Here is a 19,110-nt window from a genome sequence, read left to right on the forward strand (position 1 = left end):
CTCAAATTCACAGAGATCTGCCTGGCTCTGCCTCTCTGAGTGCTGGGATTAATGGTGTGTACCACCACCACCACCCAGCATTATTTTGAGTCAAGGTCTTTTGCAGTCCAACTGCCATTTAAATTTTGACATGTTGTCTCAGCCTCCTGAGTGTTGAGATTATAGGTGTGTTGCTACCATGGTCAGCCATGCTAGATTTTAATGCAAGCATAGGTATTCTCAACCTAAGGTCATAAGAGACAATAAGAGATTTTCTTTTTATTTTATGTGTATGAGTGTTTTGCCTGCATTTATAGCTGTGTACCATGTGCATGCAGTTCCCATAGAGGCCAGAAGAGGGCAACAGATCCCTGAAGCTGGAATTACAGATGGCTGTTAGCTGCCACGTGCCTGGCAATCAAACTCAGGAATCCCAGAAGAGCAGCATACACCTTTAACCACTGAGCCATCTCTCCAGCCCCGAGAGACATGCTTTATAACTTCAGGAAATAATTCTTTTTTTTTACAAAGCATTTAAAAAAAGCCTCTGTGTATATAATAATAAGGCCTAATATGTAAAACTCTAAACACATCCTTTGAGAGAAGTTACTTTACAAAGTGTATATAGGCTCTTAGGAACAAAACATACAGTATGTGCTTGGATTGGAATAACAATAGAGTGGTCTGTAGGACTAAATTCTTTCCTTGAAATCCCCCCTCAAAAAAAACCCAAACTCTTACAGGTCACTTCTTTCAGACTAAGTTGATAGACAGCAGAAGAATCAAATTCTGCCCACTTTTCATTCTACAAATGTTTGGATTCCAACTATCTTCCATCACCCAGCTTCCTGAAAAGTTGTTCTCAGGCTTCTTCAGGGCTATTTATTTACAGATTGTAATGCCATGGCAACTAACAGCCACTTCTTGGGCATGGTCAGGCTGGGCAAGTCCTCAAGAGCATCAAGAGCAGTGTGAATGGACTTGGTCTTTTTCTTCCTTTTTTTTTTTTTTTTTTTTTTTTTTTTTGAGACAGACTCCTCTGCCCTATCTGTCCTGCAGCTAGCTCTGTAGACCAGGCTGGCTTCGAACTCACAGAGATCTACTTGCCTCTGCCTCCCAAGTGCAAGAATTAAAGGCGTGCACCATTACCGGCCTGGCTTGGACTTGGTGTTCTTTCCCACTAACTCATCCGAACAGACTGGTCAGCGGTAATAACGTAATAAGGATCAGCTAGAAAATCAGACGCTGGGAGTCCGAACCACCACACATCCTTGAGGAAAGGGGCAGCTGTCCTTCCCTTCTGTCTCAGCTTGAAACCATAAGCAGCAATGTCTACAACCTCAGCACTTGTGGGGGTGGGGGAGGGGCACATTTGGGGATGCAACCACAAGCCTCACACCCTACCAGTGAACTAACTATACCCCTAGCTTCTTGTTCAGTGGATTCTTGATTCTCTTCTTTGTACCCATTATTTTTAAACCTAGCACATGGAAGGCTGAGGTAGGGGATGTTTGAGGCGAAACTGTCTTACCGAGTGAGATCCTGTCTTCAGATAAACAACCCGAGTAGTCTACTTCCAGGTTCGCTAATGAATGACGCAGAAAGGAGGCATAGTGTTATAAAGTCACTCCTTCAAGCCTGGCTTTTATTAGTACCAGGAAGTTCAATGAAAGTCACTGAATAAAATTAAAAAACTGTGTGGCTGGAGAGATGGCTCAGAGGTTAAGAGCACTGGCTGTTCTTCCAGAGGACCCGGGTAATTTCCCAGAATCCACATGGTGGCTCACACCTGTCTGTAACTCCAATTCCAGGGCTTCTGACAGCCTCACACAGACATACATACAAGTAAAACACCAATGAGCATTAAAACCAATAAACAAACAAATAAATAAAAGAATTAGAAAACTAGTAGGAAGCAAATAGAGTTGCCATCCCCAGGAAGAAACTGCCCAACAGTGAGACAGTCCCGTGTTTATTTCTTCGTTCACAAATTACACACCAGCAGTTTCAATGAAACATTTAAGAAAGCGGGATATTGTGACTGTAATCGTGTGTCTCTTGACGTAAAGGAGCCACATGGATTTCTTGCTATATATTGTTCTTCAATTATAATATAAGATTAAGAGTTGAAGTTCCCACTGGAGTGGTATACAGCACTTCATTACTACCAGAAACCACAGGAATGTTCCAGAGAAACAGACTCTCATCCTTTGGTGAGATGAAATCAAGCCAAAACTCTAGGCTAGTATCAGCTGCCTGCAGATCAGCTGCGGCCCTTTAAAGCACTTAGCTTCCACAGGCACGGGTAAGTCTTTTCTGGGGATGGGGGATTTCTATCCGAGGGCAGTTAATTCCTGCAAGCAGCAGCCATCAGGACAGTGCCTCTTAACTATTAACTATTATGTGCCCTAAGTGCTCCCTGCCATCAAGACACAGCGCAGGACAGCTGGGAAGGGCCTGTCCTTTCTTATGTCAGCTCTAAACTGACACAGCCTCTTTAACTCATCTGCCCGAGCTCCCTTCCTGCGGACTAGAATGTACACTCTACACCGAGGGCCCCACGGGGATCGACAAGTCCAGTAAACAGGATTTCATCTCCCGGAGCTCCTGGACCTCAGGGCTCTCAGGGCCACAGTGCACCAACAGGATCTTTTCCGCTTTCCGTATGGCACTCAGAGCTTCAGGCACTGCCAACCTGAACCAAGGGAGGAAAGCTGGTCAGGTCACTGTCTCCTTTCTGGACAGAGGACAAAGATAAAGTTCATTCCCTCCTCTAGGGTCTTATGGAGGCAATAAAGGTCAAAGTTCACCACGCCCTCCAGGATCTTACCATCTAAAAGGGTATAAAAGAAACTTTCACAAGCACATTGAAAAGCAGTTTGAGAGCCGGGCGGTGGTGGCGCACGCCTGTAATCCCAGCACTCGGGAGGCAGAGGCAGGCGGATCTCTGTGAGTTCGAGACCAGCCTGGTCTACAGAGTTAGTTCCAGGACAGGCTCCAAAACCACAGAGAAACCTTGTCTCGAAAAAACCAAAAAAAAAAAAAAAAAAAAAAAAAAAAAAAAAAAAAGAAAAGCAGTTTGAGAAAAGCATGTGTGTGTGTGTGTGTGTGTGTGAGAGAGAGAGAGAGAGAGAGAGAGAGAGAGAGAGAGAGGCAGGCTCCAGGATCCTGAGAAAAATGGGCACACTTAAAAACCTTAATCAACATTTATGGAAGCTTTATACAGAGGTGAGAGAGAGGTGTTCATTTTAGGGTGCCCATGTCTCTCACCTGATGACTTCATGTTGTTCATTCTCTCTGAGCACATATGCTGTTTCCATGTCGGTATCAGGTCTGAGCTTCAGACCCTTTCCTTTAGCAATGTACACTATTGAATTTAATCAAGGCTGGAGGTAGGCTGGCCACACAGAAACACAACTGGGGACATACTTCACTTCAGGGGATCTCAGGGGCAAAATTGGGTGAAGGACCAGCTCATCAACTCTGCTCTTGTCTTTTGTGTGTGTGTTTTTGTGTGTGTGTGAGCATGCATGCGTGTGCAGTGCCAAGAATGGCACCCAGGGCCTTGTGTATGCTAGGCAAGTGTGCTACCAACATTCCCTTGGCTTCCTTTTTTAACCTTTAAAGCAAAGCAGGGCTTCTCAACCCTAAGGTAACTGTCTTGGGTGCTGCAGCGTGGAGCTGCCCGTGCAGGGTCAGCCTCTCCCCACCGGACGCTGGCAGTGCCCTCCTTCAGTTCTCAAGGATCACAGTTGTCTCCAGACACTGGCCAGGGCATCCGCAGGCAGAGTTCCTTCTGCTTCAAAACAACTGCTTTAAAAGGAAGAGGATGCAAAGCAGGGGAAAGGCAGAGCCCTGGAGCTGAGAGTGCTGGGAAGGAGCAGCCCAGGGAGGTGTGAGTGGGCCCAGAGGAATGCTGGAGGGCGGGTGGGGCTGCCTGGAAGCCCTCCCTGGGAAACTCAGTTCAGACCTGAGAGAGCTTTCTGCACAGCTCTCAGGAGGAAATTCAAAGCTTAAAGTCTGTCAGTGAAGCAGAGGGCAAAGATTTGTCCTAAAGAGGAAATAGAAGGGTTTCAACATGCTTAAAAGCACCGCAGAAGTCATCCACAGAAGTGCCTAGTAAAACACAGAACAGTACGTGCCCTGGCCAAGGGCTAGGAAGAGGAAAGACCTACCCGTTGAACAGGACTTGGGCCAGCTTGAAGAGTTCATGGCCGATTTCAACACTGGATGGCCCATGGCGAGCTTCAACCACACGGACACTCTTCTGTATGTGGGCAGCAGACTTCCGCCAGTCTCCTGGGAGAACAGTCTCATTCCAGAAAGAACCGCCATCCACCCAAGGCTCTCAGGGTGAGGGAAACAGAAAGGAAGGGAGAGCCAAACAGACAAGGCAAGGGCCACAGCTGAACACCAGGCAGGGAAGGAAGACCACAGCATACCTAAGGCAGCATGCGCCTGCGCCAGCCCATCTTCAATCTCCCCCACCATGGTGTGCTCTGCGGACAAGAAGCTCTCGGCAGCCTCCCGGCACCCCAACAACTGCTGGACAGCTTGCTCTATTGAGTCAAAGGAAAAGCACCTCACAACAGACAGACCCAGACACGAGAGCCCGGGTTGCAATTCTCCATTGGCTGGGCCAGTGTGGAAATGCCCCCTGTTTCCCTCAGTCAAGAATCCAGCATTCCAGGAAAGCTGTTGTCTCTTATGTTTTCTTTTTCAGTAGAAAAAGGTGCTAGATGAGCCCCCCCCCCCCCCCCCCATTTACTCTGGGCTCCTAACACCCGTTTTCCAGTACAGCCAACTCCACAGCCCACCTGTAGTGCTTACTTCCCTTGACTCTAGGCTAAAGGTCAACTTCACAATGTAGGTTCAAACAGGTGAAACAGAGCCCTACCATGTCAGAGTCTAATAGTAAGTTTCACAAAGCCCTTTCTTTCCTTGCTCCCTCTCTCAGTGCTGGGGCCAGCTATGTAAGCTCTGCCCCCGAGTCATAGCACCAGCCCAGAGCAGGATCCACTGCTTCTGAGGGCAGAACAAACTTCCCAAGCGGTCAGTCGTCAGGCTTAGAGTTAGGATAAATGACATGGGACTTCTGGAGACACACAAAGCTCATGGAAGTCGGAAAGTCTTTCTGGTGCTCGAGCTACTAGATAGAACTATCAGACACAGAAGACACAGCTTAAACCACCCAGTATACTCTTTCAAGGACACCAGACGGCTGTAGGGTTTGGTCTCACTGGCCTATATAGCCACCTTGTGGCTGGTGCCGGGATAATGAAATTCCAGTCCTCAAAATCATTTACTGAGGACTATGAGAGCAAGGTGATAGCAGAATAAACCAAAGGGGCGGGGCTGGAGAGCCAGCAGGAGCCAGTCTCACCTAGTTTCCCATTTCTGAGAAGCTTCTGGGCCTCACACACCTGCTGCTGAAGGTCCTGGAGGCGGGAGGCCAGGTGGGCCCTGCTGACAGATTCTCTGCAAGATTCGTTGCTGCAGCTCAGCACATCGTTTCCCTGTGGAAGCCCAGTTCTATCGTTATTCCTATGTCAGGACAGTTATCAACACTGCATGTCGCATGGACTTGAGCTACAGGGTCTCTGACCTGATGGGGAAAAGAGACTCCTGCAATAACACGTTGCCAACAAGGCCTGAGTGAATTTGGTCCAGCAGCAATTCTAGTGAAAGCAAGAGCTGATCCCACTCCGAGGTTTAATTTTTGGACAGAAACGATCCACCTTGCCGGGCGGTGGTGGCGCACGCCTTTAATCCCAGCACTTGGGAGGCAGAGGCAGGCGGATCTCTGTGAGTTCGAGACCAGCCTGGTCTACAAGAGCTAGTTCCAGGACAGGCTCCAAAACCACAGAGAAACCCTGTCTCGAAAAACCAAAAAAAAAAAAAAAAAAAAAAAAAAAAAAGAAAAAGAAACGATCCACCTCGGCAGCCCCTCTTCTTTTTTTGGGAAAAGGCCTTTAGATGATGGACATAAGTATATTGGGTGTTTAAAAAAGCCATAAGAAAACCAATATAGAAGGCTGGACATGGTGACACTATTGCTGTAATAGTGGCACTTGGGACTAGAGATAGAAGATGACAAGTTTGAGGCCAGCCAGGACTATGTCATGAATTCATGAGTTCTAGACCACCCTTGCAAGGGGAAGGAGGAGAGGAAGAAGCAGCAGAAAGAAGAGAGATATGGCTCAGAGGATAGAAACATTTATTGGAAGAGCTGGAGAGATGGCTCAGCAGCTAAGGGCACTGGCTGTTCTTCCAGAGGAGCTAGATTCAATTCTCAACAACCACATGGCAGCTAACAAATGTCTGTAACTCTGTTTCCAGGGAATCTGACACCTTCACAGAGACATGCATGCAGGTAAAACACCAATGCACATAAAATAAAAATAAATAATTTTTAGAAAGAATCTATTGGATTCAAGTCCTCAACCAATCATTTACTGAGGAAGAAAGTCAGGTGCAGTTCTGCAGGCCTGTAAAAATCTCAGTACTTGGGAAGTTGGAGCAGGTGGATCTCAAGTTTGAGGTCTTCCTGGGCTTTGAAGTGAATTCTAGGCTAGTTGGGTGTGGTGGTTTGAAAGAAAATGGCCCCCAAAGGAAGTGGTTAGGAGCTGTGACTTTGTGTCACCGCGGGGCAGGCTTTGAAGTCTCTTTTCTCAAACTTTACTTAGTGCGACAGTCAACTTCCTATTGCCTCTGAGTCAAGTCATAGGGCTCTTAGCTCCAGCACATCTGCCTGCAGGCCACCATGCTCCCCACCACGATGACCTCTGAAAACTAAGCAAGTCATCCCAATTACATGTTTTCTAAGAGCTGCCAAGGTCATGGTGTCTCTTCACATCAATAGTAACCCCAAGACATTGGGGATACACAATGAAACCCCGTCTCAAAAGAGCAAGAGTGAAGGAGAGTTAATCTAAAGGGTGCTAGGGCCCAGCATGGTGGTGCACAGTTTTAATCCCAGCACTTGGGAGGCAGATGGATCTCTATAAATTCTAGGCCAGCCAAGGCTACACAGTGAGATTCTGCCTAAAAAACAAACAAAAGAAAAAGTGTGGGCTGGAGAGATGGCTCAGAGGTTGAGAGCACTGGCTGCTCTTCCAGAGGTCCTGAGTTCAATTCCCAGCACCCACATGGTGGCTCACAACTGTCTATGATGAGATCTGGTGCTCCCTTCTGGTGTGTATAGCCCTAGCACCCTTTGTATGCAGGCTGAATGCTGTATACATAATAAATAAATCTTTTTTAAAAAGTGCTAGGTAAGGCTTCATATTTAACCCTTGGGTTTACAATTGTAGCTTCTCAATACAATTAATTCCACTTACAGTATTCCTAACAAGAAGGCCATTCTCTGGAAGTAGAGATAATTTTTATCTGGGCATAAATATTGAAGACTCCAATGTCTATGCCATTATTTGGCACTAGCCACCCAATTTCTCTAACGATTTGCCCTATTCTCCCAAGGTCAATGCCGTTGGCTGAGGGGTTCAGATGTGGTTCCTTCCTCTGGGTCAAACGGCTGAAGGAAAACTATCTGGGTCTGATTTTTCCCACAGTTTCTGCATTGATAACACACAATAAGACTTCCACTCAGACTGATTTTGGACTGGGACATGTTTTCATCTTATTGGGCTGGGTGGACAAGGAGGCTGAGGTGGTGGCAACCATCTTGTCACCATGGGAGAGGAGTATGTCTAATGAGGCCAGCAGAGGGAACAGGGTTAGGAAGACAGAAAATCTGGGTGTTGGCAATGTTACCTGAGCCCGTAGATTAAGCTGTACCGAAAACAGTGCTCTGGAATGTTATTTTATTAGATGGGGTCTCACTTGAGATTGGCCTCAGACTTGAGATTCTTTTGCCTCAGTCTTCTGGGTGCTGGGGTTACAGGCATGAGCCAAGTACCAGGTCTGACACAGAACTTTTAATGATTTATTTGAGCAAGTAAATTTCTAGTTTTTTTTTCTCCCCCAGGGTCAAAGTTAAGCCTTTGTGTCATTTGTAAGGAAAGCGTTACTAAGTCCAACCTGACCCTGTGTGTTCGCCGGGTCGGGCAGCATGTTTGGACGACTTCCTAAAATGAAGTGATACCAGTGCTCTCTAGAAACCCCCGGTCGTTTGCCCTCGTGACTCCTTCGGGCTGGAGCGCTTATCTGGGAACAGCAGAGGTTTACCTGCATGAGTGCGCTGCATGCGTTGCAGCAGAAGGCTTCCCACCTGGGCTCTACAGCTGCTCTGAGTGTCTCAGTGTGACAGGCTGGACAGCTACAGTCAAAGAAGTACTGTGACCTCAGCTTCTGCTGCCTCTCAGCAACACCCATGCGGCTCTGATGTGGCCCTGGAGAGAGATCACCCACAGTTACCACTCACACCCAGAGAGTCAAAGCCTACTCAACAGAGGGCTGGGATATTCCTCATATGACGGGAGTCAGGAAGCTGGGCTGGGGCTCTGGCTCAGACCACCACATTGGGGAGTGGAGGCACCAGCCCTGGGCCTGCTCACTCCTGTCCACCTATCCTTTTCAGGTGGGGCAGGGCAGGGCGGTGCAAAGAAAGGAAGGCTGGCTCACCATAGCAGTGCACAATCTCTTGTCCCTTTCTGATGTGCTGTGCTGCCCGGATGGTGGCAACAGTGCCAGTGAAGGACACACTCGTGTTGGGGCTGCAGGAGTGGTTCAGGAGGCTGACGACAGGAAAGATGCCTGTGGCAAGGCGGACCTGCCTGCTGTTGGTCACGATGCTCTCTTCAGACCCTGACAACGCACAAGAAGGAAATATGCATCAGGATGTTTGTCCAGTCCTTACATCTATTCTCAGAAGATGAACTGAGCAGCTGGGCCTGAAGCCCATCTGAGTCATGGCTCTGCAGCCGGATCCAATATAAATCAGATGGAACATGACTCATAGCAAACTCTGGTCCCCAGGAAGCAAAATGAATGAGTACACGAAAAGTCCACTGGAGTCTAATCGTTATGCCTGTATGCCACTCAAAAAACCCAATATTGGAATTTATTAAAAAGAATCAAAAAGGGATTATCAGTATGGCACTTTCTAGAGTTTCATAATGTTCAAAGGGCGCAGAATCATAGTATCCCTGAGATTATCTCCCCATGATTTCTAAAGTCCGGTTGCTCTTGTTTAATTGGCCCTGGTTGGTTATTGGAATAACTGTCCTAGTTAGTGTAGCATACTTTATATACTCGCTCAGCCTTCTCCACCCTGCCCTTTGTCTAAACTTTTTGGCGACTGCTCTGCAGTCTCATGTAAGCAAACCATCTGTACTTGTTTTACTGAAGGCAGACTTACACGTCCCAGACAAGCTCTTTGTGGTACACTCAACCAGTTAACAGCACTGCAAAGATGAAAGGAAGAGAAAGGGCCTCTAGGCAGTGATGCTAGTCTGCGTGAGTTTTTCATACTCATGTGCACAGCTATGCTCACGTTGGGTTTTTGTTGCTATGACAAAATCACTTTTAAAAAAAGCAAAGGAAAGGTAAACTGACCGATGCAAGCTTGTAATTCTAGCATTTGAGCAGCTAGGACGGGAGGATCAGCCTGGGCCATATAACTGATCCTGGCTCAAACAAAACATAATCAAAACCAAAACTCAACCAAAACAAGCAACAAAAGAGGCGTTGAGGTTTCCTTCCACTATTCCCTACCGCCCACAAGTTAACGATGGTCAAGGCTTTAGCAAAAGGACCGTGGGTGATATGCAAGATCAAAACTCTGACAGCCTACATGCTCTTCAAACAAAATGCCAGTTGACTTAATGATGCAGTTTCTCATGCCAGAGAAGTTCAGAAGTAGAGAACTAAGATGTGGGAATATATGGTAGGGTTTTCTGATAATGACAAGAAAGACAGGGATGGAGTAGAGGAGGCAGGAAACTCCTGAGTAACACAACAGTCCTAGGGCAAACAAACCCCATTCCCACTCAAGTCTCATCACACACGGAGCATTTCACTTAACTAGAGGCTTCTAGAGGGACTGCACACCTACCACGGTTTCCGTAATAGCCAAACATATGCCAGAAATAGGTATGATACGTCTAATGTTGGCTACCTAAAAGGCTTAAATTAAGATCACAGTCTCCGTTTAAGCAGGAGGAAAATCATATTTCCAACAAACTGGTTGAAATGTGAAAAACACTGATACTTTAAAGGAAGCAGTTTCCTAAAAAACTGGGAAACCATCAGATTACTGGTGCTGCTGTACACGTGCCAGGAATCTCAACTAGTCGTTTATCAGAGAAGTAACTAGTCTGGATACAAATGTAATGAGCAAAGAAAACACCACGAACCATCATGTGAACATGTTTTACAAGGGGAAAATTAAATAGAAAAATTATGTTGTTTCTCTGCAGACAATTCTATTATCTGTTGCTATGGGGGACAAGCATAGGACATGTAAATACAATTCACAGGGAATCCAAATGACTCAATTTTAGTCAACAGTTCTACAAACTGCATTTAAAATCTTTCATCAGAGCTTTTCCTAAGTGTTTAGCTGATTTGCGCCCCTCTCCTGGCTCCCGAAGCCTACCTTCTGGAATATGTGCTAATGAGCAGTGAAAATGCTAGAAGGTAGGCAGCAGGAAGGAGCAGAACAGGGCACGAACAATTTGTCGTCTGAATAATCAGCGTCTGCATAATTAAAAGTTGACTTGCATTCTCAACTACAGATAACTGGCAGTCTGTATTAGAACAGTTGCTAAAATTTCCTCCGAAAAGAATGATTGCAACACAGTGAGTAATGTCAGCATCGTGAGTTATTTATAGGGTCTCCTCCCGCAGAAGCAGGCTCAGGAACTGAGTGGGGTGCCCGTGTCAGAGTTGAATGTCTCTCTAATTATTTCTAAAAAATTGAGTATTGATTTTGAAAACTTACTCAATCTTTTGCATTAGTCATCTATTAGTGGAGATAATAGGAAGAGGGGGTATCTACGCACGTTATCAACCAAATTTAATGGGTGACATTTTGGATATAAAAATAAGTGTGAGTGATTCTTTAGCAAAAGTGTACCTTGGATTTCAAAGTGTCTCTGGTACGTTTCAAATGGGATTTAAGTTAAAAAAAAAAAAAACAACAGCAAGACTCATTGGTACTTCTAGGACACAGCTACCCTGATAAATAGTCTGCAAATGAGAAGCGTGTGGAGGTGATCAGGTCAAACCGAAGTAAACCAAAGGGCAGTTAGCTGATTCAAGACCACACAAATCCTCATCAAGGCTTGTGAAGACACAGATCCAGATGCAACACAGATGTGCCCTTCTCACGGGGACAGAAACACCCCCATACTAAGAATATCATCAGTGGCCAGACCTGTCCCTTGAGATGGGAGAGAGGTTTTTGAGGAACTTTGATTAAAAAGAATTTATGCGAAGATAACATACATTTTTATAGGTTTTTGTCAAAGTCTATCCTAGTTAACACTTTAATCCTTCTTCTGTGGCACTAATGAAACAGCTGCTAATGAAATTCAATGAGAACACTAAACTGGGAGGTGTTGGAACCCCAAAGAAACAATAAGAAGGGATATAACGAGATTAGAATTATGAGCAGACAGTAAGAAAACGAGAGCGAGCACTGCTGGTGGCTGGTAACTGGTACGACTCACCTGGAAGCAAATTTGCAGTGTGTATCGAGTGCCTTAAAAATGCTCCTATGGAAATATTCTTAGCACTTAGATCGCTTCTATTATAAAAAAACTAATTAAAACTACAAAAGAATACATGGTAGTTATGTAAAAATTAGAAACTGAAAATACAGAGACAAGGACTGCCATCCAAAACCCAATTAGGCAAGTCCAATGTTTTGATGTATTGTCTTTGCAGTGAGTGGCCCTTCTAGTTCTACGTATGGAATTATTACTATTATTATAATTTGGACAGAATCTTGCTAGATAGCCCAAGCTGGCCTTGAGCTCACCATTCTCCTGCTTAGGCTCATAAGTGCTGAGATTGTAGGTATGGGGCATCATACCTGCTGTATGGAATTTTTAACATAATTTGTGATGATGGCATATAATGATTTGTAAGTTATTTCTTTTCACATAATATACCATGGCTATTAAAAAATGCCCTGCTCTAAAATGCATTAAAAATGTAATTAAAAAACAAACCTGTAAATGGAGACTGCTTGTTCATTTCCTGGCCATCCAGACCTGAATAATCACTCAGAAACTATATTAATTACAACATTGTTTGGCCAATAGCTTAGGCGTATTCCTAGCTAGCTCTTACATCTTAAATTAACCCATTTCTATTAATTTATGTATCACCATGAGGCTGTTGCCTACTGGTAAGGTTCTGGTGTCTCTTTTCTTCAGCAGCCACATAGCATCTCCCTGATTCCACTTTCTTTCTCTCTGTATCTCTGTTCGGATTTCTTGCTGGTTTTACTCTGCTAAGCCATTGGCTAAAACACCTTTATTCATGAACCAATGAAAGCAACACATATACAGAAGTATATCCCATATCACAAACCAACTATCTTAGGGCTTCTATTGTTGAGATAAAATACCATGACCAAAAATTACCTGGGGAGGGAAGGGTTTATTTCCTCCTACAACTCTCAGGTGACATGCCTTCACTAGGGGAAGTCAGGGCAGGAACTCAAGGCAGGAACCTGGAGTCAGGAACTGAAGTGGGAGCCATAAAGGAATGCTGCTTCCTGGTTTGCTCAGCCTGGTTTTATATATACCGCAGATCACCTGCCCGAGAGTGGACCACCCACAGTGGTCTGTGCCCTCCTATATCAATCACTAATCAAACTTGCCTACAGGCCAATCTTCTGGAGGCATTTTCTCAATTAAGATTCCTTCTTCCAAGATATATCTTGGTTTGCACAGAGTTAACAAAAACTAATCAGGACAACAACAAAATGACTGCCAATCTTACAGGCAAGGAGGCATCTCAGTTTTACTTGTATAGACTGGAGGTGTTTTTATCATGACAATGTGCTTTCTCGTGTGCATTTATAAAGGTTTCATCAAGAGGCTGTGGGTGTAGCTCAGTTGCTAGGCAAACACAAGGCCCCGTGTTTGATCTCTGACAGTGGATACACTCAGAACAAAACAAAAATATACAGAATGGCCGGGCGGTGGTGGCGCACGCCTTTAATCCCAGCACTCGGGAGGCAGAGGCAGGCGGATCTCTGTGAGTTCGAGACCAGCCTGGTCTACAAGAGCTAGTTCCAGGACAGGCTCCAAAACCACAGAGAAACCCTGTCTCGAAAAACCAAAAAAAAAAAAAAAAAATATACAGAATGCATGACAGACACAGGTTAAATTCTGCTAGGCACGGTAGTGCATCCCAGCGCTTGGGAAGTGCAGGCAGGAGCTCAAGGTCTCCCTCAGCTATGCAAATGAGTTTCAGGCCAGCCTGGGCTATGAGGGACTCTGCCTCAAAAATTTATTTCCAGTTAAATACTATTATTTTATTTTATGTCTAGAGATGTTTTGCTTGCATGTATGCATGTAATGCCCTTAAGGCTAGAAGGTATCAGATCCCCTGGAAATGGAGTTATAGACTGTTGTGAGCTGCCATGTGGTTGCTGGGAATTGAATCCAGGTCCTTTGAAAGAGAAGCCAGTGTTCCTAACCACTGAGCCATCTCTACAGCTTCCCTTAAGTTAAATATTAAAAAAAAAAAAAAGCAGCTTCTAGGGCCTGAGGAGATGGCTTAGTTGGGGAACTATTTGCTACATAAGCATGAGGACCTGAGCCCTCAAGTAACAAATTGGGCATACATTTAATTAATCTTTTTCTTATTGCACTTACCTGTTTCATTATCTATGTGTGTGTGATGGCCCAGGTGTGGAGGTCAAAGAACAACTTTGGGGAGTCGGTTCTTCCTTCTATCATGGGGAACCTTGGGATCAAGCTCAGGTCGTCAGGCTCGTCAGGCGCTTGCTCCTTTACCAGATGAGCCATCTCACTGGCCATTAACAGATACGCATTTTTATTGCACAGAATACGATCATACTCTGAATACTACACTTCTTTTTCCACTTAGAAATAAATGTTGTACATCTTTCCTTGTTGTTTTTTTTTTTTAATTGGTTTTGTTTTGTTTTTGGCAGGCATCATGCTCACTGTATTCCTCTTCCAGGGTCTGCACCAATCATGCAGTAGTCAGCTTGGTTCCTGGGGGCTGTGATAAGCGGGGCCCTAGTGAGCCTGCTTTCTGATTTCTAACTGTGGGGGTGGCCCTCAAATGTGCTGTCACTGAAGAGAGCAAAGCCTATGGTATTTTCTTAGCAATTCATCACAGACTCTGCTAACCATGTTTACTGGTTTCTACAAAGAGCATGTAACAAAAGTCATAAATAAAGGGAAGATATAATGGGGGAAGGAGATCCACACATCGGCTCTCTCTGGGTACCCACTACCCAGAGACGCTACGTGTTCAGTTATCCAGAAGCTCTTCATTTTTGTTAAATTATTTTTCTTTGTGACAGGGTCTTACTGGATAGCCTTGGATATTTTGTAATTTACTACGTAGACCAGGCTGGTCTCAAACTCACAGAGATCCACTTGTCTCTGCCTCAAAGGCTGGGTTTAAAGGCGAGCACTACCATGCCTTGTTTATTTTGGGGGACAAGGTCTTGTTGTATATCCTACACTGGCCTTGAGTTTGTAATCCTTCGGCTTCATTCTCCCAAATACTGGGATCAACAGTGTGCTGCCAGCATGTCCACCATTGAAGATGTACTATACTTTTTGGTGTGTGGATTGATTTGTGTGGACATGGAGTACATGTGAACAGGCGTGCATGTGGAGTCTGAAGGCTGATGTTGGGTACCTTCACTGAATGCTCTCAAATTTCTCATTTTTTTATTATTATCATATATGAGAGTACGAGTGCACATGTGCCATGGCACACACATGGCAATCTGTCCGTCCACCTCACATGAGCACCAGGGATGAGACCCAGTGGTCAGGCAAGTACTTTTACCCCCTGGGCCATCTTGCCAGTCCCGGCTTATTTTTTCAGACAGATTTTTGTCTGAATGTAGGGTTCACTGACAAGGGGTAGGCTCACTAATCAGTGAGCTCCAGACATCTGCCTGCTTTTCCACCCCTGGGAGTACAGACACACATCACCAATGCCTGGCTTTACATGGGTGCTGGGGATCTGAACTCAGGTCCTCAGGCTTGTGCAGTAAGCATCTTACCAACCGAACCATCTGTCCAGTTCCTAGAGACTCCTCATTTAAAAAATATAATTAAACAATTTTTTTGGAGACAAAGTCTCGTATATCTAAGGCTGACTTCAAACTCATTTATATAGCCAAAGAAGATGGACTTTCTCCTGTCTCTATCTCACAAGTGCTGGTATGCACCACCAAGCCCAGCATATTTAACTTTTGACTCCCACAAGCTCGCTCCATATATATTTGTTTTGCTTTGCTTGAGACAGGTCTCACAGCGTAGTCCTCATTGGTCCGGTATTTGCTGGCTATTGTTTCTTTTCGAAAGGTCCTACCATATAGCCCCGACTGAACTAGGGTTTGCTGCCGACAGACCAGGCTGGCCTCAAACCTGAGGTTATTCTCCTGCTTCCTGCCTCTTGAGTGCTAGGATCAAAGGTGTGAGCCATCACACCCAAGCATTCTAACTCCAGTCTGTTTTTGCCCCCTTGCTTGAATTTGTGCTCCTCTTCCAGCCTTCCCAGTACTGACTACAGAGATGCACAACTGTTCTGGATTGGTTTTAATTTATTTTTAAAAGAACCATTCCCTTTAAAAAAAACATTATTATTATTATTTGTATTGGTACACATATGGAGGTGGTTTTCTTCTCCGTTCCACCATGTGGATTCTAGGACTCAAACTCAGTCATCAGGCTTGTGTGGCAAGTGCTTCTACTGGTTGAGCCATCTCGATGGCTCCTCCATTTTGTTCTTTTTTTATTGATTTTTACTGAGCTCTACATTTTTTCCTGCTTCCCTCCCTGCCCCTCCCCTCCCCCTTCAGGTCTACCCCAAGGTCCCCATGCTCCCAATTTACTCAGGAGATCTTGTCTTTTTCTACTTCCCATGTAGATTAGATCTATGTATGTCTCTCTTAGTGTCCGCATTGTTGTCTAAGTTCTCTGGGATTGTGATTTGTAGGCTGGCTTTCTTTGCTTTATGTTTAAAAACTACCTATGAGTGAGTACATGTGACAATTGTCTTTCTGTGTCTGGGTTACCTCACGCAAAATAATGTTTTCTAGCTCCATCCATTTTCCTGCAAAATTCAAGATGTTGTTATTTTTTTCTGCTGTGCAGTACTCCATTGTGTAAATATACCTCATTTTCCTTATCCATTCTTCAGGTGAGGGGCATTTAGGTTGTTTCCAGGTTCTGGCCATGACAAACAATGCTGCTATGAACATAGTTGTCCTTGTGGCACAATTGAGCATCCTTTGGATATATACCCAAAAGTGGTATTACTGGGTCTTGAGGTAGGTTGTTTCCTAATTTTCTGAGAAATCACCACATCGACATCCAAGGGGCTGTACTAGCTTGCATTCCCATCAGTAATTCAAGAGTGTTCCCTCTACCCCACAACCTCTCCAGCATAAGTTGTCATCAGTGTTTTTGATCTTTCCATTAGTTCTTGATTACTTACTGTGGCTTTTTCTTCTTCTTCTTTTTTTTTTTTTAAAGACAGGGTTTCTCTATGTAACCCTGGCTGTCCTGGAACTATCTTTCTAAAACAGGCTGGCCTTGAACTCACAGAGATTCATATTGAGGTACCTCAGAAGTTCAGGATTCTAGCACCCACATGGTGGTTCCAGGAGTTCTGATACCCTCTTCTGGCCTCTGAGAATGCATGAAGGTAGAGCACACACACACAGCAGGAAAAACACCCCCATATTTAAAATAAATAATAAAAATATTAAAAATAAATAAATAGGCCAGGTACGATAGTGCATGACTTTAATCCTAGCACTCCAGAGGCACAGGTGGATCTCTGTGAGTTCAAGGTCAGCCTGGTCTACAAAGTGAGTTCTAGGACAGCCAGGGCTATACAGTATGACCCTGTCTCAAAATAAAGAAACAAAATTGATTTAATTTTTATGTGTATGATTGTTTGCCTATATGTATGTCTATACACTGTGTGTGTGTGAAAAACCCAGGTCCTCTGCAAGAGTAGTACATACTTTTTTTTTTTCGAGACAGGGTTTCTCTGTACCTTTGGTGCCTGTCCTGGAACTAGCTCTTGTAGACCAGGCTGGCCTGGAACTCACAGAGATCCGCTTGCCTCTGACTCCCGAGTGCTGGGGTTAAAGGCTTGTGCCACCACCAACCAGCAAGAGTGGTACTCAGAAGAGCCTCTGAGACATCTCTCCAACCCACTCCTTTTTCTTTTGTAGAATTATGGTTAAATATGTTTCACAAAAGTTTTGAAGAACTTATGAGCCTGGTGGCAAATTTCAAAATAAAAAGTACTAGGGCCTTGGTTGTAACCCAGTGTTGAAGTACTTGCCCACATGTGCAAGGCCCTTGGTTCAATTACTAGCACTGAAAAAATAGTAATTTAAAAAAAGGAGGTTTTAAGAACTCACATGACCCAGAGGGTATAGCTTTGAGATTTATTTGTTTTATGTGTATGGGTACTTTGCCTACACATACGTGAATGGAGGTCAGAGGACAACTTCCCTGTCAGTCTTCATCGACCTGAAACAGGGTCTCCTGTTCAGTGCATGTATGTCTGTGCACTGTGTGCATGCAGTATCCACAGAGGTCAGAAGAGGGCGTGGATCAGCTGGGACAGGAGTTACAGGTAGCTGCGAGCCACCATGGGGATGGCTAGGAATCGAACTTGGGACCTCTGAGCTAGCTCTCCAGACCCTTACAGAACTCTTGATTGATTCTGATTCTTTGAAATTACTGTTTTTGTTTGTTTGTTTTTTAACAAAGTGTTTTTCTACTTCTAGAACAATTAAGGCAATTTGTATTTTCTAAAAAGTTGTGTCTATGTAATATTCTTAAATTTAGCATCCTAAAATTACATAATTTTTAAAAATATGAAGCAGGGTCTTGTTATGTTGTCCAGGCTGGCCTGGAGCTCCTAGGCTCAAACGATCCTGTCTAAACCTCCCAAGTAGCTGAACTATGGGTGTAGACAAGTGTGCTAGTGTTAATTTGCTACAAGCCTGCCTCAGCTTCCTGAGTGCTCAGGTTACAGGTATGTGTCATGATGTTTGGCTGAGGTGTTAATCTTTCTGTGGAAGTTTTCCTCCCCAGGCAGACAGATGACAGTCAGGTGTCCTCTCTCTCCCACCCTCACACTAGAGACTGAGTTCAGGGCCTCACATGTGCTGGGTTGGTCTCACTGAGACATATCCCCAGCCCTCTTTCCACTCTGGAGACAGGGGCTTACTGTCCTGTTAGGCTGTCTTTGAATTCCCTCTAGCTCAGGCAGGTTTGGGCTCACGATCCTCCTGACTCAGAAGCAGTAGCTGCTGCTTCTTTTTCAGTTTTAATGTATTTATTTTTATCTGCATGAGTATTTCCCTTGGATTTTTTTTTTTAAATATTTATTTATTATGTATACAATATTCTGTCTGTGTGTATGCCTGCAGGCCAGAAGAGGGCACCAGACCTCATTACAGATGGTTGTGAGCCACTATGTGGTTGCTGGGAATTGAACTCAGCACCTTTGGAAGAGCAGGCAATGCTCTTAACCACTGAGCCATCTCTCCAGCCCTTTCCCTTGGATTTTTATCTGTGCACAAAAATGTGTATTCCTGGTGTTCACAGGGGCCAGAAGACAGTGTTAGATCCCCCTGAGAGAGTTACAGACAGTTGTGAGTCACCATGTGGGTGCTGGGAATCAAACCAGAAAAGCAGCCAGTGCTTTTAACCATTGACTCACTCTTTTATTAACTGGGAATACAGAGCCTGCACTACCAGGCCTCACTAGAGAATTCTTTGAAATGCATGCATGCCTGTACCTATAAGTATTCTTGTTGGGCCCAGAGGCTGAGCAAGGATGTCTTCCTTGGTTGTATTCCACCTTATTACTGTCTGTCTGTCTGTCTGTCTGTCTGTCTATCTATCTATCTATCTATCTATCTATCTATCTATCTATCTATCTTTTCAAGTCAGGGTTTCTCTGTGT

At 44.7% G+C, this 19,110-nt stretch overlaps 1 protein-coding gene across 3 annotated transcripts in view; it reads right to left on the bottom strand.

Moving 5' to 3' along the window:
• Positions 1 to 1,765: 1,765 nt before the first annotated feature.
• Smyd4 (SET and MYND domain containing 4) overlaps positions 1,766 to 19,110 on the bottom strand; it is a 55,654-nt gene continuing 38,309 nt past the window's right edge. For 2 of the 3 annotated variants that reach the window (XM_041664764.1, XM_041664766.1), the window contains 6 exons: positions 8,563 to 8,745; positions 8,167 to 8,330; positions 5,363 to 5,495; positions 4,422 to 4,538; positions 4,155 to 4,278; positions 1,766 to 2,674 (listed from right to left, as the gene is read on the bottom strand). In XM_041664764.1, coding sequence (XP_041520698.1) covers positions 2,524 to 2,674; positions 4,155 to 4,278; positions 4,422 to 4,538; positions 5,363 to 5,495; positions 8,167 to 8,330; positions 8,563 to 8,745 — 872 coding nt within the window. In that variant the 3' untranslated portion in view covers positions 1,766 to 2,523. Of the gene's footprint in view, positions 2,675 to 4,149; positions 4,279 to 4,421; positions 4,539 to 5,362; positions 5,496 to 8,166; positions 8,331 to 8,562; positions 8,746 to 19,110 lie in introns of those variants that run through there. The other variant, XM_041664767.1, reaches the window with a different exon arrangement.

The sequence above is a fragment of the Microtus oregoni genome, unplaced genomic scaffold (assembly GCF_018167655.1).
Source record: "Microtus oregoni isolate MIOR12 unplaced genomic scaffold, Mior012 000015F_ref0000493, whole genome shotgun sequence".
NCBI classification, from domain to species: Eukaryota; Metazoa; Chordata; class Mammalia; order Rodentia; family Cricetidae; genus Microtus; species Microtus oregoni.